At 44.3% G+C, this 24,274-nt stretch overlaps 1 protein-coding gene across 3 annotated transcripts in view; it reads right to left on the bottom strand.

Moving 5' to 3' along the window:
- The window catches only part of ABCC2 (ATP binding cassette subfamily C member 2), a 61,468-nt gene that overhangs the window by 27,682 nt on the left and 9,512 nt on the right, over positions 1–24,274 (bottom strand). The window contains exons 3-15 of one of the 3 annotated variants that reach the window (XM_032281277.1): positions 22,453–22,578; positions 21,145–21,279; positions 20,827–20,934; positions 20,052–20,107; positions 17,244–17,478; positions 15,231–15,394; positions 13,749–13,926; positions 9,431–9,685; positions 8,272–8,337; positions 5,314–5,451; positions 4,613–4,759; positions 2,620–2,704; positions 1,529–1,595 (exon numbers count right to left, since the gene is read on the bottom strand). In XM_032281277.1, coding sequence (XP_032137168.1) covers positions 1,529–1,595; positions 2,620–2,704; positions 4,613–4,759; positions 5,314–5,451; positions 8,272–8,337; positions 9,431–9,685; positions 13,749–13,926; positions 15,231–15,394; positions 17,244–17,478; positions 20,052–20,107; positions 20,827–20,934; positions 21,145–21,279; positions 22,453–22,578 — 1,760 coding nt within the window. Of the gene's footprint in view, positions 1–1,528; positions 1,596–2,619; positions 2,705–4,612; positions 4,760–5,313; positions 5,452–8,271; positions 8,338–9,430; positions 9,686–13,748; positions 13,927–15,230; positions 15,395–17,243; positions 17,479–20,051; positions 20,108–20,826; positions 20,935–21,144; positions 21,321–22,452; positions 22,579–24,274 lie in introns of those variants that run through there. The other 2 variants (XM_032281279.1, XM_032281278.1) reach the window with 2 other exon arrangements.

The following is a 24,274-nucleotide window of genomic DNA, read 5'->3' as shown; positions in this document are numbered from 1 at the left end:
GAATGTCTTTGAAGGAGATAGCAGAGGTCGGGTATTGAAGAGCAGTTCAAGTCACTTCTCTGAGCCTCCATGAAGTCTGGTATTAGGAGGTTCCCCCTCAAGATTGGAAAATTTGCCTTGGATATATAAGACCCCAACGTGCTTCTTTAATACTTTTTTTTTTTTAAGCTCTAAAAGGCTAGAGAATGAGCCCTAATTTATCCAACTAATTTATAAGCTGTTTGTATCAAATGTGCATTTCCAATGATAAAATTCTCGTAGAACTAACATGCCTACCCATTGAATAAGACCCTAGTGGGGACCTGGAGACCTGGCCTGGTTCAAATCCCAAATCTGACACTGCTGGGCTATGCTATCTTGGAAGGTCACTTCCTTTGGACTAAGGACCCCTCCTTTCTTACTAATGGGATTAGACTAGATTAACATTTCCCAAATTTAGCTACTAAATGTGTCACCTGGAACATTTGCTGAAAGTAAATTCCCTGGCCCTTCTCCTAAATATCTGATTGTATCTGGCTGAGTTGGGGCCCACACTGAGATAGGTTCCCAGAAACTCTGTGTGCCAGCCCTGTTATTTGAGTTTCTAGAACATCAGGAACATTCGGAACTTGTTCACAGTCTTTCTGAACCTGCCTATTGCAACGAACTTATTCCAGACCTATAGCAGTAAAGTGGAGGCCCTGCCCAGTTTCTTCTCTGCAAAGGAAACCTGTTGGGTTAGGAGGGTCCAAAGAAGATGCTCCTGCCCCAACTCATCCTGGGGCTAGCTCTGGAGTCCATGCTAAAGGCTATAGGAACAAGATAGAAGAGTGGGAAGTCAGGGGTATAGTAAGGAGACGATAAGATGTGCTCAGTTGTGAAGAAAGAAAGATATGGCCTACTCAGGCTCCTGGTGTACTCTGTGTGCTGTGTTCAGTGGATGAATTGGGTGTGCTACTACATATGGTGCTTAAGAGACACACTATGTGCAACATCAAGGCCAGAGGAAGTTGGCTTAGGGCAGCATACCTGCACAGCAGAGGAGGTAGCCTACACGGTAGGGTATGGGAATGGGTTATTTTGATATGAAACTCTAGATCTGACATGGAATCTTATAGAGGTAGCTCCCAAAGTCCAGTCTGGGGAAAGAAGCCAGATTCCAATGTTTCTGATTGCTATTCTTGAATGAATGAACTTATACTGAATTCAGGTTCTTGGGTGTATCTTCCACCACACCCAGAGAAACCAGCCACCTGCCAACCTCACTACCTCTGTCCACAATCTGCACAACAAATGTCTTCATGGGATCTCAGCTGGACATTCATGGTCCCATAGTAGGAAAGCAGGGTGGCGAATGCAGTTATCAGGGGAAGAGGCTGAGAATCTTTGCCTTCAGTTCACCTCTCCAGGTGTTTATCCTGCGCTAGCATCTAACTGAACACATGCACATAGCTCATTTTCCCATGTATTCTATTACATGGAATTTTCTGAGAATAGTCCAGGCAAAGAGAATGTTAAAGAACATTAGGATGGAAAGAAGGCAACTCACTCTCGGATTGTGGCTTCCAAATCACGCTCCCAGGTAAAGGTGGCCTCTGAAAACTGCACAGCTTTGTCTGTTGAGAAAAAGCTCCCTCTTTTAGTCAAATGTAGGTCCCCACGTGACTATCTGCCCTTTCTCAGCCCTCATGTGTCTCTCTCCACTTTTTCGTCAGCTCTCAGGATTGTTTCTGCTAAGTGCTGGCTCCTACGCTAACAAGAGGCAAATAAAATCTCCTGGAATGAGACCAGAAGTGACCTGCATATGAACTCTTTTTTTTTCCTTTGAGTCAGGGTCTCACTTTGTCACCCAGGCTGGAGTGCAGTGGTGCAATCTCAGCTGACGGCCACCTCGACTTTCTGGGCTAAAGAGATTCTCCTGCCTCAGACCCCCAGGTGGATGGGACTACAGACACCCACCAAAATGCCCCACTAATTTTTGTATTTTTAGCAGAGATAGGGTTTCGCCATGTTACCCAGGCTGGTCTCGAACTCCTGGACTCAAGCGATCTGCCCACCTCAGCCTCCCAAAGGGCTGGGATTATAGGTGTGAGCCACTGCATCCAGCCTAAAGTTGTTTTTGATTCAGAACTCCCAAGCCTGTTGGTGGCCGAGATTCCTGACCTATAGATACTCTGAGTATACTCTCCAGCCCTCTTTTGCCCAGTCCCCTTACATGAATTCCCTCTCCTTATATATATATCCCCCCCGCATCATGGATTCCAGTCCTACTGCCCACTCTGGCCATGGCTGGCCCCCAGTCTTTAAACCTTCAGAATCTGAGTATTCTTTCACTCCAGGCTACCTTCCCAATCCCATACATTTGGCTCCATCCTGACTTCTGCTTTCCAGGTCCTTTGCAGGATTCCCTGCTTATCCTCAGATGAGCTGGCCCAGATTTACTTAGCAATCTAGTTAAGCAATCTGCTGTAAGTATAAACATAATTCAAGTAAGAACAGTATGTATCTTATGCAAACATAGGCTCAAGACAAATCTCTGAGCTCTCCCTTTCAGTTTGCTGCTGCTAAGCTCTTGTATTATCAAAATTCTGACGCCAGCACTGTGAATAAGTTTGGGAAGCAACTTCCAAATTTATTTACCAGAATTGCAGTCATGTCGAATGGCAGATGTGTCCAAGTCATCCCCACCCAAGTACTTCTCCAGCCGCTCTGTGGAAACACTGGCCTAGAGAAGGACACAAAGGATGTCAAGAATTAAAGTCAGTAACAAGCACAAGCAGGGAGAAGATTTTGACTTCGTCATTAGCCCATGATTTTCTATTTGGCATAGCTGGCATCTCCTAATCTCCCCCGAACTCAGCCCTGGGAGCCATTTCATCACAGACAGATGAAAGTGGGTACACTATTTCAGTCCTTGAGCAACTCATGGAGTTCAATTCTTCTGCTGTGTCTCTCCAGTCTTTGGCCATAGTTCCAGAAGCTACCTCCTACCTTCTAAGACAAAACCTTAACCTCTATCTGGTTCTGGTAACTAGGCCCCTGGCTTTCTCTCATTTAACTTAGTCTATGCCTGATGCCCATCCAGCATCCTAGCTAAGCCACTCCTGGGAGCCTCTGTAGAGGAACTGGCTATGGTATCAGGGGGACCCTGCACACTTTCACATAGGCCAGATAGCTAAAGCTTAAACTGCAGGTGACCTGAGTGTTGGCAGAATACCCTGCGGGCTCCCTGGAACTTGAGAACTTGGGAAGATTTTGAGGCGCTTCTATAAGGATGTTTCTCACCTACTTCCCTCTCTTCCAAGGAGGCTGGGTGGCTTTTCATTGCCATCCAGGCTCTGATGAAGTCTTAGGCTTTCTGCCTGTTCCCTCCTTAGGGTACAGAAGCAGTCTATAAAACTACTTAGCTGCTGCGTGGATCAGCTCCTCAAAAACAGAGTACCCCATTGCTCACCTTGCATCACCATCTGACCCTTTTGTTTCATTTTGTTTTGAGATGGAGTCTTGCTCTGTCACCCAGGCTGGAGTGCAAGGGCGTGATCTTGGCTCGCTGCAACCTCCACCTCCCAGGTTCTAGTGATTCTTGTGCCTCAACCTCTCGAGTAGCTGGGACTACAGGTGCATGCCATCACACCTGGCTAAGTTTTGCATTTTTAGTAGAGATGGGGTTTCACCATGTTGGCCAGGCTGGTCTCAAACTCCTGACCTCAGGTAATCTGTCTGCCTCAGCCTCCCAAAGAGCTGGGATTACAGGCAAGAGCCACTGTGCCTTGCCATCATCTGACCCTTTTTGATTCAGTGTCATGCTGAGGACCAGGAATGCAGGGAGCTGATACCTTTGCTGATCTTGCTTTTGCTGTTTATGCAACAAATTGTATCTTAAAAGATCCTGTTGCTTCTTTACCTGCCAAATATGTCACCCTTTCTTTATACCGTCCAGGACAGGGGGGCCTTCTCTTTCACATGGTCTGAGCTCTCTGAAGCCAGCCACTTCTGGGTTAAATGCAAGTCACTATACTCCACCCCTGTCATTCAGGACTTTATATCAGTCTGCTGCCTGTCCTGTGACCTTCCTCTGCAGATCTGATATGTGTTGCATATCAGTGACTATGCTCAGTTTTCAGAACCCAGATATTCCCATTGGTCCATCCAAGGTTTCCTAAACTCCAAACTCATTTTCTGACAGTTTGAGGCTCCCAATTTGCATTTGGTTTGACCACCACATGGGTTTATGCAAAGGGAGGGTGTCTCTTCTCCCTTTGTGCCATATTTGCCTAATGCTAGCTATCTTAACACCTTAAGAGCCTTGGAAAAATATGGGAGAAACTGGGCTGGGAAATGTTCCCAGTACCAGGACTAAACATCATGATCTCACTAAATGCGTTCACAAGATTGTCTCCTTGCGAGGCAGAAGAGATTGGTATGATTATCCCCATTTTATAGTCAGATAAACTGGGGCTCAGAAAACTCGCAATATTATTAAGATCAAACCGTTGATCTCCAGGGACCAAACAGATCTGTCTCACTGAAAGTTTACCAGCAAAAGTTAGACATGGGATGTGACAGCCAGTCATTCTGGACTCCAAGGCTTTTAACAAGAGACAGGCAGTCAGCAGTGAGAGTGCCAACCTACCTGGAGCATGGAGGTGATCATCATGGGAAGTGTGCTCAGGGGAAAGCGCAGGATATTGAAGAGGGTAATGGCGGTGAAGGCCTTTTGTGCATCCAAAATATTGCTGCTATCCACCAGGACGTAAACAGAAAATGTGATCACAGATACCTGGAAAGGGCAAGGTCATGAGCAATTTATTCCTAAAAGGGACAAAGCTGCATTGTGCTAAGTTACAGGAATACCGTATATCAGAGTTGAAAGTACCTTAAGGATGATCCAGCCTCCTCAGGTTTCAGATGAGAAAACTGAGCCCAGGAGAGGAGAACATATCTTCCCCAAGGTCACAGAGTCATTTAATGGATTACTAGGACCAGAGCTCAGGTCTGCTGGCTCCTATATCAGCGTTCCTTACACTACAGACCTACATCACCTCCCCAAAGACAAGAAGTCCTCCTAAGCCAATCCTTCCTGGATACCACATCCTTGCTGTGCATCCTGAAAAGTTGCTCTGGGCTGCCAGACCACCGTACAGTACACTAGAGCTAGGGGTGTGATACAAAGGAGGAAAAGTAGCATGGGGCAGTGAGAAGGAGGACAAGTCCCCTGGATCCTGCGGTCAGGCCTAGAGGTGCCAGCTAGTCTATCAAAAGTAGAACTTCCTCTTCAGGAAGCTGATGCAGATCCAGATGAATATGCAGCCCATGGACCCCTCTGCTACTCACCAGGACTGGAGTTAAGTGTAAGATGAATACCACCACACACTGTATTTGACTGAAGGCCAGCAGGTTCTTAAGCTCTTTCTTCCGAAGTTTGTGGACTTGGTCTCTGAATGAAGGTTCCCAGGCAAAATATTTCAGGATCTAATAATTCAAAAAAGAATACAGCTCACATGATTGCCCCCAAAAGGGAACCAGGTGTATCCGATCCACCTATGTTTTAGGATATAGTCCCCAAAATATGGGGAATAGTAATCCAGGTTATAAAACATGATTAGAGAAAGGTAACTTGTATTTGTTGACAACCTACTATGTACGAAGCCTTTTGTTTACTTATTTATTTATTTATTTTCATTTTTTGAGACAGAGTCTTGCTCTGTCACCCAGGCTGGAGTGCAGTGGCGTGATCTTGGCTCACTGCAAACTCCACCTCCCAGGTTTAAGCAATTCTGCCTCAGCTTCCTGAGTAGCTGGGACTACAGCCTTGTGCCACCATGCCCGGCTAATTTTTTGTAATTTTAGTAGAGATGGGGTTAGCCAGGATGGTCTCGATCTCCTAACCTCGGGATCTGCCCACCTCAGCCTCCCAGAGTGCTGGGATTACAGCCACGAGCCACGGTGCCCAGCTAGTACAAAGCATTTAAAATATATTATCTCACTTAATCTTTATAACAACCTTAGTATGACTAACTGTTCCAGCTTGTCTAGGACTAAAGGACTTCCCAGGACACAGGTCTTCAGTGCTAAAACTTGGAAAGTTCTGGGCAAATCGAGGTGAGTTAGGTATCTTAAATTTGTATAATTATTATCTTCATTTAAACGATAAGGAAACAAGCTGAGAGAGGCAAGGGAACTCACCTAAAGTTATCAAGCTACCCAGTAGTAGGGCTGACATTCAAAACCAGCTCCCTGTTTTAATTTTGCCACATTCACAGAGAGATATATCAGAGCTTTGTGAGGAGAATGAACAAGGAGTTAAAAAGGGTCTCTGTTTCATTTTTAAGAAGTTTAGGGTAGCCGGGCGCGGTGGCTCAAGCCTGTAATCCCAGCACTTTGGGAGGCCGAGGCGGGTGGATCACGAGGTCAAGAGATCGAGACCATCCTGGTCAACATGGTGAAACCCCATCTCTACTAAAACTACAAAAAATTAGCTGGGCATGGTGGCACGTGCCTGTAATCCCAGCTACTCAGGAGGCTGAGGCAGGAGAATTGCCTGAACCCAGGAGGCGGAGGTTGCGGTGAGCCAAGACCGGCCCATCCCCCCCCACCCGGGTAAAAATGAGGAAAACCCCCCCTCATAAAAAAAAAAAAAAAAAAAAAAAAAACACTTATTGGTCACCTCTGGAGGATGAAATGCATTATTGTGAAAGCTGGTAAACAGAGGGAAAGAAGCAAGCATTTGTTCTGCGTATTCCATACAGACTTCATTTTAAGATTACAAACAAGTTGATGAGAGATAATTCTTCTTCATAAAATTCCAGCTAGTCTATCAAGGGAATAACAGAATTAAAAAAGTTTACTCTTTCACAATTCCTAATGAAATAATATATCTAGGCAATGATCATAAAATTCTTACAACAGTGGTTTTCACCTTGGCGGCACATTAGAATCACCCAGGGAACTTTAAAAACATATACATGTCTGGGCTTCACCCCCAGAGAGTCCAATTTAAATGGTTTGAAGTAGGGCCCAGCCTCAGTGGGTTTTACAAACTTCAAACTTCTCAGGTGATTCTAATGTGCTGCCAGCATCACAAACCACTGCTGTAGTGGAAGACTAGCAGGAAACCTTGTAAGGGATGCATCAGGCTGATGCGCCTGGACCCACTGAAATTATTATCGCTGCACTTTGGAAGCACACAGCACTATTTGAAAACAATCTTGCACTCCCACCCCCAAATCAAATCTAAATCAATCAAGCCTTTAGATCTAACTATCAATTTACAGGAAATACAGGAAACAAGACAAATAACCTAGTTTTTTTTTGGAATGACCAACACACACACACACACACACACACACACACTGTTGCGGATTAAAAGCACTATCAATTAAATACCATGCATGAACATTTTTTGGTTTGTTATTCAAACTAACCAACAGCAAAACAAACAAACCAAAGGCACATATGAGGCAACTGGAGAACTTTGATGGTATCAAAGAATGTTGATTTTTTTTTTTTAAGGTATGATAATGGTATTGTGGCTGTATTTTAAAAATAAGTCCTTCTTGGCTTGGCGCGGTGGCTCACGCCTATAATCCCAGCACTCTGGGAGGCTGAGGCGGTTGGATCACGAGGTCAACAGATCGAGACCATCCTGGCCAACAAGGTAAAACACCATCTCTACTAAAAATACAAAAATTATCTGGGTGTGGTGGCGTATGCCTGTAGTTCCAGTTACTCAAGAGGCTGAGGCAGGAGAATCACTTGAACCCAGGAGGTGGAGGTTGCAGTGAGCCAAGATCACGCCACTGTACTCCAGCCTGGTGACAGTGAGACTTCGTCTCAAAATAAATTTAAAAAATAAAAATAAAAGTCCTTCTTTTAGAGACACATACACAGTATATATGGATGAAATGACAAGATCTCTGAGATTTGCTTCAAAATAACCTAGTAAGTGTGAGGGGAGTGGGATTATAGATGAAACTAGTTAGGTTATGCTGATAATTCCTGGAGCTGGGTGTAAAGTCCATAGGGGTTCATGATAGTCTCTACTTTTCTACATGTTTAAAAACTTCTACAGTAAATTGTCAAAACAAAACAAGCCATTTAGGGTGAATAAATAGAAATCGAGGTTCAACAGAGGACCTGGGAGGGGCAGGAGGATGTGATGAAACAAAAGTCATGTGACACAACTGGCCCAGAAGCAGGAATCCATCACCTCTACCAGGGTTTGCGAAGGCCAAGAGAGAGCTGCTGCTTCTGTCCTTACCCACAGAGAACCACCTATGCTCAGATTCTCACCTTTATTCCACTGAGAATCTCATTCATGATCCTTAAACGCTTGTCTTTATTCTTCATATTTTTGACCTGCCAAGAAAAAAGCAAAAGGAAAAACAAAACATGCTTCCATGAGAGAGGACTCAGGTTTGCTGCAGACATCAAGCCTCATTGCTACTTTGTGGCTGTCACTTAGTAAGAACTTGAGGTGCCAGTGATGGGATTCACCTCCCTCCGCTCTCCTCTTTGCCCACTCCACTCCTGCCACACCCATCTTCTTTCTGATCCTTAAATGTGCCAAGCTTGTTTCTGCCCCACAGCCCTTGCCTGACTGTACCCTCCTCCCAGGCTGTTCTTTGCCTGCCCTTCTCAAGGCTTTCTCCTTTACAGTCAGGCTTGTGTCATTCAGAGTTCGGCTTAAACATCCTCTCCCCAAGAGGCCTTCCTTGAACTCACTGAAAATAACCACCCACTCACTTGCTATCTCATTACCATGTTTAATTCTCTGAATAATACTTATCATGATCTGATATTTTTCTTCTTTGTGTATTTGCCCATCTCTTTACCACCCCACCAGGTACAGTGTAAGATCCATGAGAGCAGGAGCCCTAATTCATGGCTGTGTTCTCCGAGAAGTAAATATACAAGAAATATTTTAAAAACAATTATTTGTAACTTGAATGCAAAAGCAAATGCTGAATAAATCACATACGCTGTCAATTTCACCCACCCAACCTGTGACTTCTGGCAGGACTGAGAACACTGTCTACATGGAGCCCTCCCACCTGGTGGTAGTAGGGTGATTGCCAGGGCTCAGGCTGACAGTTTGGATCGCTCATGCGACTGCTCTCTGTGGTTGGTTTATGATGGAGAAGCAGGGCCCAAAATCACTATTCTTAGGGCAGCCCAGCAGAGCAAGATGGAAGAATTATGTGCAGCATCTCTAGGGCAGCCCTTCCTTCCCCAGTCAGGTTCTTCCCTCTAACATGAATGCAGAGGAGTGTATATAAACCCTGAGTTGTCAGGAGATGAAAAGGGAAGACAGAGAAAGCCAAGTACATTTGAGATGGTAGAAAATCTTCCACCAGCTTTGCCTTGCCCAAACTCCCATTAAGAATTAGAGTAAGAAAAAGGGTTTAGACTTTAAAGAAGGCATGTAGCTTCTGGGTGACTCTTTCTTTACCTGAATGGCCTTACTCTTGGTGGACAGTATCCCATTAATTGGGATTACCAGCACCATCACCCCAACACCTGCTAACACTGAGGGTCCCAACTCTCTCCATAAGAAGAAGATGGATAAGACAATCTGTAGAACACTTGACCACAGCTGGTGGATGAAGTTGGTCACATCCATGAGCTTCTGAGCATCCACAGACATCAGGTTCACTGTTTCTCCAACGGTGTACTCTTTCCTGGCCAAGTTGGATAGGGTCAATGCCTAAAGATAAAGATTGAAATTGGGATCCATGGACAAAGCCAAGGATACTAGAGAGTAGAAGAGGAAGCTCAGCAAGTGAGAATACAATGGAAGGATGTGCTCCATATGGACACAGCTTCTCCAAGGCACTGTGACTTCTTGCTTTCAAATCTTACACATGGTGCTCTCTCATTCTTGACCACTCTTTCCTCCTATTCCCACCTTCTTCCAACCCTATGCATCCACACACTTCTTTGCCAGAAAACTCCTATTTATCCTTTGATGTCAGCTGAGATATAACTTCTTGTAAGAAAATCATCCTGACTCCCAAGTTGGGGTTAGATACTTGTCCTGTGTACTCTCATAATATCCTGAGCTTACTTTTGTCATTACATTCAACACAATGAACCATAATTATTATTATTTTTTTGTTTCTGATGAGGGGAACATCTGTCTATTTCACTACTATATTATGTGGCACATGGTAGAGAATCAAATACTGAAGGATGGAAGAAAGGGAGGAATGGATGGATGGAAGGAGAGAGGGAGGAAGAGAGGGAAGAGAGGAAGAAGGGAGCTTGTATTGATTTTGACCTCGGAGGCTCTTGGTGTGGCAATGTTATTTGGACTCATACTCTTATGAAGAGGTTGCAAGCACTCCCAAGAAGGACAGAGAATTCAGACTGAAGAGGAAAACTTCAGAGTTCATAGTTGGAAGTAAAATGACTTTTGTAGACAGGACAAGGTGGCTCACGCCTGTAATCTGAGCACTTTGGGAGGCCTAGGTGGGCAGATCACCTGAGGTCAGGACTTCAAGACCAGCCTGGCCAACATGGAGAAACCCAGTCTCTACTAAAAATGCAAACATTAGATGGACCTCGTGGTGCACGACTGTAGTCCCAGCTACTTGGGAGGCTGAGGCAGGTGAATTGCTTGAACCTGGGAGACGGAGGTTGCAGTGAGCTGAGATCGTGCCACTGCACTCCAGCCTGGGCAACAGAGCAAGACTTCATCTCAATAATAAATAAAATAAATAAAATAAAATTACCTTTTCATTGTCAGGATTTTTCAGGCACTGTCTAGATCTTGTAGTATGGGCTTCCTATACTCATGTTAGAGAGATCAGGTGGCTGTTACCCACAGATCTATCACTTATAACAATGCCTTGTACAAATGTACCAGAGGACTGAAAACAACTTGTACTATGCCGCCAAGGCACCATCTGGAGTAGCCCTCATCTTTCTAGAAGGAGAGCCACTGGCTGGGTGCGGCGGCTCAAACGTGTAATCCCAGCATTTTGGGAGGCTGAGGAAGCGGAACATGAGATCAGAAAATCAAGACCATCCTGGCTAACACGGCGAAACCCCGTCTCTAAAAAAATACAAAAAAATTAGCCGGGTGTGGTGGCACACACCTGTAGTCCCAGCTACTCAGGAGGCTGATGTGGAACTGTTTGAATGTGGGAGGGGGAGTTTGCAGTGAGCTGAGATCATGCCACTGCACTCCAGCCTGGGCAAAAGAGCGAGACGCCCTCTCAAAAAAAAAAAAAAGGAGAGTCACTTTCTAATTCCTGCAAAGACAGTGTGCGGGCTACAAGTGGCCATAGATATCTACTTCCATTTCCTCCTAGAAGCACTACTGTCATCTTAGTCCACCAATACATTCTTTGGAACATATCGGGATTCTTGGCTGTACAGTAAAAGAAGGAAAATTTTCTAAAATGTTAGACCACAAGATTCTAGAGGAACCAGCCCACTGCTATGCCTTCCCTTTGGTATGGAAGAGGGGGAAAAAAATAAAAACAAAAACCTAACAACATCTAATTGCCCTTCACGGTAATCACTATACATTTCTATTTTCAATAAATTAAGTCCCAGTAGCCCTTGTCTGGGGACAACTCCTGGCTATGTGATTGCACGCATTTAAATTATCTAAGCCTTATATTTCTCTCTAAAATAGGGATAATGTGCTTATTTCACAGGGCTATTAATTGATAGTGAATGTAAAAAATGTTTCATAAGTAGTGAAGCATTGTCATTTAAATTAGTAATTTTCTTCTGCTCTTTTATTTTATTTATTTATTTTTTTTGAGACGGAGTTTCACTCATGTTACCCAGGCTGGAGTGCAATGGCGCCATCTCGGCTCACCACAACCTCCGCCTCCTGGGTTCAGGCAATTCTCCTGCCTCAGCCTCCTGAGCAGCTGGGATTACAGGCACGCACCACCATGCCCGGCTAATTTTTTGTATTTTTTGGTAGAGACGGGGTTTCACCATGTTGACCAGGATGGTCTCGATCTCTTGACCTCATGATCCACCCGCCTCGGCCTCCCAAAGTGCTGGGATTACAGGCTTGAGCCACCGCGCCCGGCCTTCTTCTGCTCTTTTAATAGTGATATTTATTTGAATAAAAGTATCATTGAGGGCTCTATTTTATAAATTTCCTTATTGATTGTAACAGTTGCAAAACCTGGACTATTAAGAATCAAAATAGTGTGAATGAATAATCACAATTACAAAAAAATTATAGAAGTGTACTTTACTAGCATTGGCTGAGACAGCCTGGTTAGTGACCTCATAACCTGCAAACCAGCAGAAACTCAGTATCTCCAGAAGGAATAAGGAGATTTTAAAAATCAGCTGGGGGGCCGGGCACAGTGGCTCACACCTGTAATCCCAGCAGTTTGAGAGGCTGAGGCAGGCGGATCACCTGAGATCAGGAGTTTGAAACCAGCCTGGCCAACATGCAAAATCCTGTCTCTACTAAAAATACAAACATTAGCCAGGTGTGGTGGCAGGTGCCTGTAATCCCAGCTTCTCTGGAGGCTGAGGCAGAAGAATTGCTCGAACCCGGGAGGCAGAGGTTGCAGTGGGCTGAGATCATGCCATTGCACTCCAGCCTGGGTAACTGAGCAAGACTCCATCTCAAAAAAAAAAAAAGTCAATTAGGGGAAGACAAATTCCAGTGTAGGGGTATCTGTGAGTTAAGGACTTGACCAGACTTTTGATCTAAAGACACTTGGGTTATCTGCCACTGTCTCTCAATGAGCCAGCAACTACTCAGGGAAGACAAAGACACAGTGGTGTTTCTAGGGAGGAAAACAAAGGAGAAAAGTAGGAACTGTGATAGAGAAGTCACTATGATGGAACTTTCTAGTGATGGAAGAAAAATAAGAAGAAAATCAACTGGTATTCCAACCTATAAAACGGTTGGAACCTATCTCCTCATGTATTAATTTTTTCCTCAAATCTGTAGTCACTGATCATAACTACTGTATTTTCATTTCTTAAGGAGCAAAATCAGACTTCATCTTGGTATGGAGGACATGAGGAACATACAGTTGCCTTGGGAAAGTTAACCCTTACAAACAATGCATCAGAGGGAAGATGAGCAAAATCATCTTAAGAAATTGAAAAAGCTCCTGAGTCTGCAGAACTCAGTAATCAGCATGAATGTATTTACAAAATGTGTGTACCTATGCAACAATCCTGCAAGATCTGCACATGTACTGCAGAACTTAAAGTATAATAAAAAGAAAAAAGAAGTCAGGCAGAGGAGAGTTGGGTTAGCTGCTAAAGTTTAGAAAAATAAGTTGCTAGGTGAAATTTGGTCTGGGGAGATGGAGCTCTGGCAAGGCTGCAGTTTGAGATGGATACACCAGGTCTCTGGGCTGGGTTTCATTAAGTATTTGAGTTAAATATTGGTGGTTTTAAGAGTTTGACCCTTCACCAGCTTCTTTTCTGACCTTATATTCTTTTCCAAAGCATTTCACCTTGTCAAGAGAGGCAGGAAGAGATGCATGGGTAACTAAGTCTTCAGGGCTGCAAGGTGGATCCTGAACACCAGAACAGCTTGCAAGCTGCTCCCCCGGAATCTTTTCCCTCACAGCCTCTACACCCATTGTCTGTGAACATACTTCTCATAATTTAATTTCCAGAGAAACATCTAAAGGAGGCTGTATGGCCAGTCAAAATTAAGCATTGAGATTAGTTATTATTTCCATCACATTTTTCTCAATCTTAGAATCAATGCTCATATTTACTAAGGGGATTTTCTTTGGTGATACCTGACGTGTTCTGCTTACCTTCTTATATACAGAAGCCATGATGGTTGTCCGTACAATCATACCCAGCTTGAAGCACAATTGGAAATAACTCTGAAGGCAGAATGACTGAATAAGAGCTGCAGCAAATAAAAGGATTGCACAGAGATATCCAATCCACAAATATGTGTCATGGTCATTTGCAAAGGAGATCAACCATCTGCCAGAAAAAAGCCAAGTTAGTTATACCCATCAAGCCTCCAAGGACGCCTCTCTCCTCATACACAGCCAGCTGGACCACCCTATCCTTATACTGTGGCTAACAAAAGTGACCAGAATTGTCCAAAGCCTTTGAAAGACCTAAGTTCCACAGTTTTGCCAGTGTCCTTTTTGTTTTGTTTTGTTTGTTTGTTGGGTTTTTTTGAGACAGAGTCTCGCTCTGTTGCCCAGGCTGGTGTGCAGTGGCGCAATCTCGGCTCACTGCAACCTCTGCCTCCCGGGTTCAAGCGATTCTCCTGCCTCAGCCTCCCAAGTAGCTGGGATTACAGGCCTGTGCTACCCTGCCCGGCTAATTTTTTGTATTTTTAGTAGAGATGGGGTTTCACCATGTTAGCCAGGTTGGTCTCGATCTCCTGACCTCGTGATCCATTCCTTGGCCTCACAAAGTGCTTGGATTACAGGTGTGAGCTACTGTGCCTGGGCTTTCATTTCATTTTGTTTTGTTTCCAATACAGGGTCTCGCTCTGTTGCCCAGGATGGAGTGCAGTGGCAGGATCATAGTTCATTAAGCCTTGAACTCCTGGGCTCAGGTGATCCTCCTACCTCAGCCTCCCAAGTAGGTGGGTCTATAGGTATGTGCCATTACATCTGGCTAATTGTTTTCTTTTGTAGAGATGGGGTCTCACTATGTTGAACAGCCTGGTTTCAAACTCCTAGCCTCAAACAATCTTCCTGCCTCAGTCTCCCAAAGTGTTGAGATTACAGTCATGAGCCACCATGCCTAGCCTGGTGTTCTTGCTTTTATTTGCAGGTGAGCAGCAAGAAGTTAGGGTTGATAACCCATGGCTGTGAGAATGGATAATGAAAGGAATCCTCCACATGGCTGCCACGCAATGCTTTGGCCCTGTCTTTCCCTGCAGGTGGTTCATTCCATAGATCTTAGCAGATTGCGAAGTGTTGTCAAGACTGTCCTAAACCTTCCATGGAAGGCTGTGATGGAGAGATGAAGTCAGTCGCTCTCCAGGGGTAGGCTGACCACCACTTGGACCTGGCTCAGCCCTTAGCAGTTTAACAAGAAAGAGCCCCTAATAAAGGGAAGAGAGAGGCTAAAATACATATCATCATATATCTTGAAAACTGCCTGCAGTCTTCATGAACACAATGTTGTAAGGTTAAAGTGAAAGAAAATTATGAGCATTTTTTAAAAATGGGAATTTAAGAAAAGCTCCTGCTTACATACACAGGGGCAAAAGGGAAGGTGGCAGAGAAGGCCCTGAAAGGACCACTCAAGGCCTGGGGACTCACTTCAGCAGCTGAGGACTCACAAATACGAAGATGTCATGGATTAGCTTCAGCAGGAATGATTTCAGGAGCACCATGTAGAAAGTTTTGAACAGGGCTTTGATCAACCAGGATTTTGGAACATCTTCTTTGGTCTCAGACTTCTTTTTTTTCTTTTTAACGTCTTCCTAGGTACAAAACCAAACAACAGTGTCCACAGAGTTGTTTGTTCCTGGCCTGAGCAGCTCCAGGATGGTCAGCCTGTCAGCCCTGTGACCTTCTCTGTACAGGCTTTGATCATCTCTTCTGGCCAAGTTGCTTCCACCCTTATAGCTGCCTTCACTGTTCCACTCTCCTCCTCCTAACTGATACTTGTAATCTATTTTGGATTAGAAAACCAGGCAACTAAGCTGGTAAGAGTCCCATGTAAAAACAGGGACCTGTCTGCGTGGGGGCCTGAGGGGCAGTCCTAGGAGTGAAGGTCCTGGGCACGATGCTGAGAGGCCCTTTCTGTTCTTTTTATGCTTGTGGTTGCTGTGGGATGTTATGGGTTGAATGGTATCCCCACTCCCAAAAGCTATGTTGAAGCCCTAACCCCTAGTACCTTAAAATGTGCCCTTATTTGGAAATAGGGTCTTTGCAGATGTAACCAAATTAAGATGAGGCCACTAGGGTCCTAATGAGGTATGATTAGTATCTTTACAAGCAGAGAAGAGACAGACTCAGGGAGAAGATAGCCCTGTGATGGTGAAGGCAGAGGTCAGAGTGATGCATCCGGAAGTTAAGGAATGCAAAGGATTGCTGGCAAACACTAGAAGGTGGAAGAGAGGATTCTCCCCTCCGGGTTTCAGCAGAGCAAGTCTGATATATTGATTTTACCCTTCTGGTCTCATGAACTGGGGACAGTACATTTCCATTTTAAGCTATCCAATTGTGGTACTCTATCATGGCGGCCCTGGAAAACTAATACATGGGGAATTATGACTCAATCACCAGCCTGTTTGTCTATGCTTTGACCTCCTTATTACATTCTTCCGAGTCTCATCTTGCCCCAAATTCCAGCTTCTCAGCCTACCAGTGACACTCTCTCACAATGTCTTTCACTGAGGTCCCATCTGATGAGTTTCCCTTGCCGGGACAACTGCCCTGGCATCTCTTCTAGCTTCTACTCTTGCCCGCTACGATCCATCCTCTGGGGAGCTGTCAAGTAAGCTTTTCACAACATGAATCCAATCTCATTACTCCTCTGCTCAAAAGCTTCCACTGGCAATCAGATTCTGTATTGTGGCCCACAAGGATCCACACAGCTTCGTCGCTATCCATCTCCCTGCACCCATCTCACTCCATGCACACCCTCTGCTGGATCTTCTTGCCATTACTGGAGCAAGCCAAACGTGTCCTACTCTCAGGATCGCATGCCTGCTCCTTCTGACTGGAGCACCTTCCCTCTGACTGTCCCTCAGAGGGACTCATCTCACCACTTGGGTGTCTGTTCAGACATCATCTCCTCTGAGAAGCTTCCCCTGTTACCTTGTCTAAAGTCGCACTTCACTCCAAATACAGTATCGTTTTATTTTCTTAATAGCTATTGTGTTACTCTCCAAGAGTAACCTATGTATGGGCTTACTATATATTTTCTAGCTCTCAAAAGATGAGTACTCTTTTAGTGCCCAGAATGGTCACTGACACACAGTTGTGCTCAACAAATATTTTCAAGTGAATGAATCAACAAATTGGCTGCTCATGTTAATTTGTACCAAAGTGCAAAATCTAGAAATGCAAAGGTATTATTTTTTTAAAAAACTATAGTTCATTATGAAAAATTTCAAAAATACCCCAAAGGAGAGAGAACAGTACCTTACATCCCATGTATCCATCACTAAGATAGTATTAGTATTGTGAATACCATCAGTAATATAAAGGGCACTGAGAAGTATGAAGTGTTATAAAACTGTTAAGGACAGAATCGCCATGATGCTGATGAACTCTTGCCTGAAACATGCAGCACACTCACACAGACACTCAAGAGAACGTTACCAGGACAAGGACATCTTGGCTTTGACTCTGATTCTTGTTCAAGCCAGGCAGCCTGGCTCCAGAGTTCTGCTGGGAGCGCTTCTGCAGCCGTCTCTGGAGTGCCCGCCTGGCTTTCTGCAGCTCGCTCTTCATGTGCGTTTCAAACTTGCTCACAAGTATCTTGGTTTTAATCTCTTCATTAACTTCCCACACATCTTCGAGCGTCAGAGGTTGCTTGTAGCCTTTCAGAACGACGCTGGAACAAGAGTGACCCGCAGGCTGAGACCCTCCAGGCTGAGTCAGAGGCTGTCTCCACCACCTCTATCAGAACCTATCTCCAGGTTCTGGGATACAGGGACATACGGATGGAACTACCCCCATCTCTTGGCCCTTTGAACTTGACAGAGGAGTGGGGAGAGCAGAAAAGGGAACAAGCAGGGGCAAGAGAATGTGTTAGAAGACAGGAGAAGGGGAAAGGGAGGGGCACTACTGAATTAAGAGCTAAAAGAGCATCACCTTGTCCTGCTCTTGCTCCTTCCTCCTCAAACACTGGCTGCCTCTCTGCCACTCTGGCATTTCCTTGGGGGCCTCCTTGATGCCCTCAGGAATAAAGCAGCCCCTGTGGCATCTCTGGTTCTCTCTCTCTCTCTCTCTCTTTGTGTGTGTGTGTGTGTGTGTGTGTGTGTGTGTGTGTGTGTGTGTTTGAGGTGGACTCTCACTCTGTTGACCAGGCTGGAGTGCAGTAGCGCAATCTTAGCTCACTGTAACCTCCGCCTTCTGGGTTCAAAGTGATCAAAGTGATTCTCCTGCCTTAGCCTCTTGAGTAGCTGGGACTACAGGTGTGCACCACTCCACCCGGCTTTTTTTTTTTTTTTTCTGTTGAGACAGAGTTTCACTCTAGTCACCAGGCTAGAGTGCAATGGCATGAACTCGACTCACTGCAAGCTCTGCCTCCCAGGTTCAAGCAATTCTCCTGCCTCGCCTCCCAAGTAGCTGGAACTGCAGGCATGCCCACCACACCTGGCTAATTTTGTATTTTTAGTTGAGACAGGTTTTCACCATTTCACCACGTTGGCCAGACTAGTCTCGAACTCCTGACCTCAGGTGATCCATCCGCCTCTGCCTCCCAAAGTGTTGGGATTACAGGTATGAATCACCTGGCCCCTGGCTAATTTTTGTATTTTTAGTAGAGACAGGGATTTCACCATGTTAGCCAGGCTGTTCTCAAACTCCTGACCTCAAGTGATCCACCCATCTCAGCCTCCCAAGGTGCTGGGATTATAGGTATGGGCCACTATGCCCAACCACTGTGCCATCTCTCTTGATCAGGGATCTTAACTAGGGGTTTGAGAACATAGATGAAAAATAAATTATACATATGTTTAGAGACATGGTTTTTCTCTACCCAGGCTGGAGTGCACTGACACAACCATAGCTGATTGCAGCCTCAAACTGCTGAGATCAAGGGATTTTCCTGCCTTGGCTTCCCAAAGTGCTAGGATTACAGTTGTAAGTCACCACACGTGGCCTAAATTATATTATTTATAATAATGTCTAACTGAAATCTAGCCTTTAGAAATCCCATATTTTCTTTTTTATGTGTGTTTTTTGTTTTTTGAGATGGAATTTCGCTATTGTCACCCAGACTGGAGTGCAATGGCACAATCTCAGCTCACAGCAACCTCCACTTCCCAGGTTCAAGTGATTCTCCTGCCTTAGCCTCCTGAGGAGCTGGGATTACAGACGTGTGCCACCATGCCTGGCTAGTTTTTATATTTTTAGTAGAGATGGGGTTTCACCATGTCGGCCAGGCTGGTCTCGAACTCGTGACCTCAGGTGACCCACCACCTAAGCCTCCCAAAGTGCTGGGATTACAGGAGTGAGCCATGGTGCCCAGCTAAGAAATCCCACATGTTCTCATAGCTCACTATGCTTGTCACTACATTGAAATTATGGTCATTATTAGACTCATCACTAGATTTTGTTATTTAATGCATTAATAAAGAAGTGCATGCATTACTAAATCACACATTTGTTTTTTAAATATTTTGGTAACTGTATTTCAATATATTTGGCTTTCTTTAGAATCCAGTGTCTTTCATTTTATTTTATGCATTTAAAACACTACCTGAGAAGGGATTCAGAGGTTCATCAGCCTGCCAAATGGGTCTCTGCAACTATAAAGGCCAAGGGTGCCTGCTCCACATCCTCTGGTAGTCCAGGCCAGCTATTGCACCCCTTACCCTCCAAACCTGCCTCCAAATTTTGCCTTTCCTGTCCTATTGCGTCTTTACTCTTCTCCTGTGGGACCCCCAGGCTGCTAAAAAAAAATCCCCCTCCATCTTCTCCTCAGCATCCCAATCTGCCCAATGGAGGGCTTGGATTAAGTTGGCCTGTGAGTTTTAACACTCTCTGATTCTAAGTAGACGAGAAATGGAGGTCACAGGAGGTATTTTTTAAAAAATTAATCTTTTGGCTGGGCACAGTGGCTCACGCCTGTAATCCCAGCACTTTGGGAGGCTGAGGCAGGCGGATCACGAGCTCAGGAGTTTGAGACCAGCCTGGCCAACATGGTGAAACCCTGTCTCTACTAAAAATACAAAAATTAGCTGGATGTGGTGGTGCACACCTGTAATCCCAGCTACTCGGGAGGCTGAGGCAGGATAAGAGCTTGAACCCAGGATGTTGCAGTGAGCCAAGATTGTACTGTTGTACTCCAGCTTGGGTGACAAAAGTTCGTCTCAAAAAAAAAAAAAAATCAATCTTTCTGTCATTTCAGAGGAGTGAGAGAGTAAGGATATAGACAACCCATACTCTAGGCTTTCCTACCTGTCATACCAACTGTAGGTAATGCTACTCAGGAATGAAGCTGTGGTTGATGGATTCTGAAAGACACAAAAAATCAGAAAATAAACCAATTGGAGACAGGAACTGCATGGAACTCTAAAATCAGAAACTGATTTTTTTTTTTTTTTTTTTTGAGACGGAGTTCTGCTCTTGTTTCCTAGGCTGGAGTGCAATGGCGCTATCTTGGCTCACCACAATCTCTGCCTCCCAGGTTCAAGCGATTCTCCTGCCTCAGCCTCCCAAGTCGCTGAGATTACAGGCATGCACCGCCATGCCTGGCTAATTTTGTATTTTTAGTAGAGACGGAGTTTCTCTATGTTAGTCAGCCTGGACTCGAACCCCTGACCTCAGGTGATCCACCCACTTTGGCCTCCCAAAGTGCTGGGATTACAGGTGTGAGTCACCACGCCCAGCCAGAAACTGATTTTTTTAATAATATAATGTTGTACTAGAAACTAGATATGATGTTAAATTCAGTTTATCAATATGGTTTATTTCAAGACCCTAAAGCCACTAGTAGAATGATAATCAGATTTTCTGGCATAGATATATGAATTAATTAACTATGCTGACAATCAGTAGGTGAAAGTAAAAGTCAGCAGTTTAATACTCTCATCACTGTTTCCTTGTCATAAAATGGTCTGTACTACCTTATTCTGGGCTTGTGAGACCTCCATGATATCCAGACGAAGTTATATTCATTAAGGTAACATATTCAATTAAGGAACATATGAGATGGGCATATTTAAAATCTCACATTTGATGACTCATTATTTTCTGAAAATGCTGAAAAGATCAGGATCAGGATCTGGAATCCGTAGGAGATGAAGAACAGGCAGGAGTAGGCCAGATTAGAATTGTCACCCTATGGAGAAAAAAACAAAGAGGAAAAATGAGCCTTTTGTCCAAATTAAGTCTACATGGCCCATACATATCAATGCTTGTGATTAAAGCCTATTATCAAATCCCTCTAATATAATTCTACCCTGGAGCTCAACTTAACTTGATGCCATTTACTCTGACTTAGAAGTTGCCCTGCGGTACCTCCTCGTGTCACCCACTCTTTTGTCCTTACCTTTAAGAGTGTCCGGATTAGAGTCTGAAATTGGAAAGTACCACAGAGTATGGAGAGAATCCAGAATACGGACAGGAACCAGGAGTTCTTCTGTACACACCATTGTCTGCTGTGTTGGATCAGCAAAACCAGGACCTGGAGAGAAATTCACACCATGTTCTCCCACTGACCAAGGACTGAGGGGAGAAGGATGTCAGAGAGCATGGGAAGAAAGGAGGGCTGAGGGAGAAGACTGCTGTGAGTGATCTGGCCAGGCAAAGAGCACATGGATGCCATTGAACATTTCCTCCCCCTGCTATCCAGCTTTCTCTTTCAGCACATCATCTCCATGAACAACCCTTCAGTGGGAAGTCAGCCAAGAAAGTAGATCACTATCTGCATTTTAGTGGAGTTACTTTGGGAGCTAGAAAAATCTTGTCAAGATCAAGGAAAATTAATTTCAGACATTACAGAAGGTCTGAAGGCAGGTTCTAATGAATTAGGTGCAATGTGTCTATATCTTGATTTTCTAATATAAGATTCAGCAATTGATTAAAAAAAAAACTTGCCTTATATCATCTCACATAGATATAAATAAATTAAATGTTGATTTCCTAGACCTACTGCTGTGCTCCTAAAACAGCATTCTGGTGGGGAAAGGGCCACGATTTGTAACATTTGCCCAGGGAGGATTGTGCTGAGCACATCTACTGCCCAGGGAGGATTGTGCCTAGCCACTGCCACTGAGGCCCAGCTGACATTGCCCTGCCCGAACATAGGTTTGCAGCTGTCAGACATTCCCATTTTTCAATAAAGTTTGAAAGTTCAAATAATTATGTGTCATTAGTTCCCATTGAATTGATGGCAATTCAATTGCTTTTTAAACACTGTCTAGGCCCCACCCCCCAAAAATGCCTGAGACATTAGTTTTTTGACATCAAGTTTATATAAACTCTAAGCTCACTGATCCATTGTTTAGACTCATCAATCAATTTAAAAATAGTATTTACAGTATTTAAACTATTCTTTAAATCAAGAAACTTAGCTCTCCTCTGTGACCCTTAGATGGCAAGCTATGTGGACATAAGATATACATCTTAGACATGAAAGCTAATACTTAACCTAGGGAGAAGGCTCTATACATTAATGCTTAAATGAAGATGAAAACCTAAAATTTGTTTCACCCCATTCCCAAGCTTTGCCTAACTATGGATCCTGTGAAAAAGACAGATGATCTTGGAATTAATTTTACCCTCAAAGAGTACATTTCAGCTAGATACCTATGGGTGATGAAAAGGGAAGCAGGGTAGAAGTGGTGATAGGTCTTACCCATGTGCCTAGGTAGAGGCCTGGGTTGGTATATCGAACAGCAGGGACTGTGGCTTGTCCAGAGTCTTCTGAGAGAACAAGGGCCAGCTCTATAGCTGCTAGAATAAGAAGAAAACCAACGAATACCTGAGAAGGGAAAAAGACCACTGTTAGGAGAATATCATTCTTTATAAGGCTCTTAGAACAGAACGGTTTTCAGTGATGGATAAGAAGAATGGTATACAGTAATTCAGATAACACAATAAATATTTCTGGAATGACTGGATGCATGCTGGGAATACTCTGAACCCCTCTGCGGTGACTGAGCAACCCCAAGCCTCTGGAAGAACTGGCAAAACCCAAGCTATCTGAAATAACAAGAAGAAATTGTTGTTGATTTTTAACCTATAAATTCTCTTAGAATTTAGTTTCCCTGAAATGAGTTATTTGCTTTGTGATGTTTGTTACTTGCTGTATGGATTATGTTTAACTTGATAATTATCACTGAAACTTCAAGTAATCTTGCTCCCCCTCCCTTATGGAAAGAGCACAATAAAAAACTGAGGTTTTCAGGGGAATGTCAGACATCCACGGAGTGGCTTTATGTGGTGTATCCCCTGGGCCCAGCTTTAAAGAAAATTTTTTCTTTTTCTCTCTTTCTTTTTCACTGACCACTCAATTGCTTTGAGAGATCTTAAACCCACGTTGATATATTGGGAGCTGGTCTCACCAACAGATACATACAGTTCAAGTGATAGAATAATGTTCAAAGTATGCCATGATAATTGTTTTTAAGGGATGCTCAGTGTGAAGTTTTAAAATATGTCCTCAGATTTTTTTGATATTCCTCTTCAAAGAGCAGAGCTTAGTTACCGTTCCCTTGAGTGTGGTCTGGGGCTTAGGGATGTACTTCTGGCGAATAGAAAATGGCAGAAGTGACAGTTTGTGACTTCCAAGGCTAGGTAATAAAAAGCAATGTGGATTTGTTCTCTGTCTCTGATTGCTTACTATGGAGAAAGCTACCAGTCCTGCCATGAGGACACTCCAATAGCTCTTTGGAGAGGTCCACTTGGTAAGGAACTGAGACCTTCTGCCAACAGCCAGTGAGAAACTGAGGCTTCCTGCCACCAGCCATGTGAGAGTCACCTTAGAAGCATATCTTTTAGCCCCAGGCAAGCCTTCACATGCCAGTAGCTCCAGACAGCACATACTAACTTCATCCTCATGAGAGACCCTGAAGCAGAACCTGGGTAAGCTGCTCCCAAATTCCTGACCCACAGAAACTGTTAAGATTTAAAGAATTCTTATTTAGCTGCTAAGTTTTGGGGTATTTTGCTACACAGCAATAGAAAGTACCAGGTTTAAAAGGCACTATTCCCTTTCTTAGGCCATAGGTTTTTTGTTTTTGTTTTTGTTTTGAGACGGAGTCTTGCTCTGTCGCACAGGCTGGAGTGCAGAAGCGCGATCTCAACTCACTGCAACCTCTACCTCCTGGGTTCAAGCAATTCTCCTGCCTCAGCCTCCCAAGTAGCTGGGATTACAAGAATGCGCCACCATGCCTGGCTAATTTTTGGATTTTTAGTAAAGATGGGATTGCACCACACTGGCCAGGCTGGTCTCAAACTCCTGACCTCAGGTGATCTGCCCGCCTCGGCCTCCCAAAGCACTGGGATTGCAAGCATGAGCCACCGCACCCAGCCCCAGTCTTGATCCCAGATAATGCCAATCAATATTTGTCCTATGAGCTCAGAAGACATGATACACATTACACCGATTTAAAGGCCCACATCCACACCTATCAGGAGGGAAAATTACTGCCTCTACTAAGGAAGTATACCAGCAT

This window comes from Sapajus apella, unplaced genomic scaffold, assembly GCF_009761245.1.
Source record: "Sapajus apella isolate SASKATOON/1434 unplaced genomic scaffold, GSC_monkey_1.0 scaffold13, whole genome shotgun sequence".
In the NCBI taxonomy this organism is placed as follows: domain Eukaryota; kingdom Metazoa; phylum Chordata; class Mammalia; order Primates; family Cebidae; genus Sapajus; species Sapajus apella.
The sequence above is the reverse complement of the archived record's forward strand: the minus strand, read 5'-3'. Positions and strand labels throughout refer to the sequence as shown.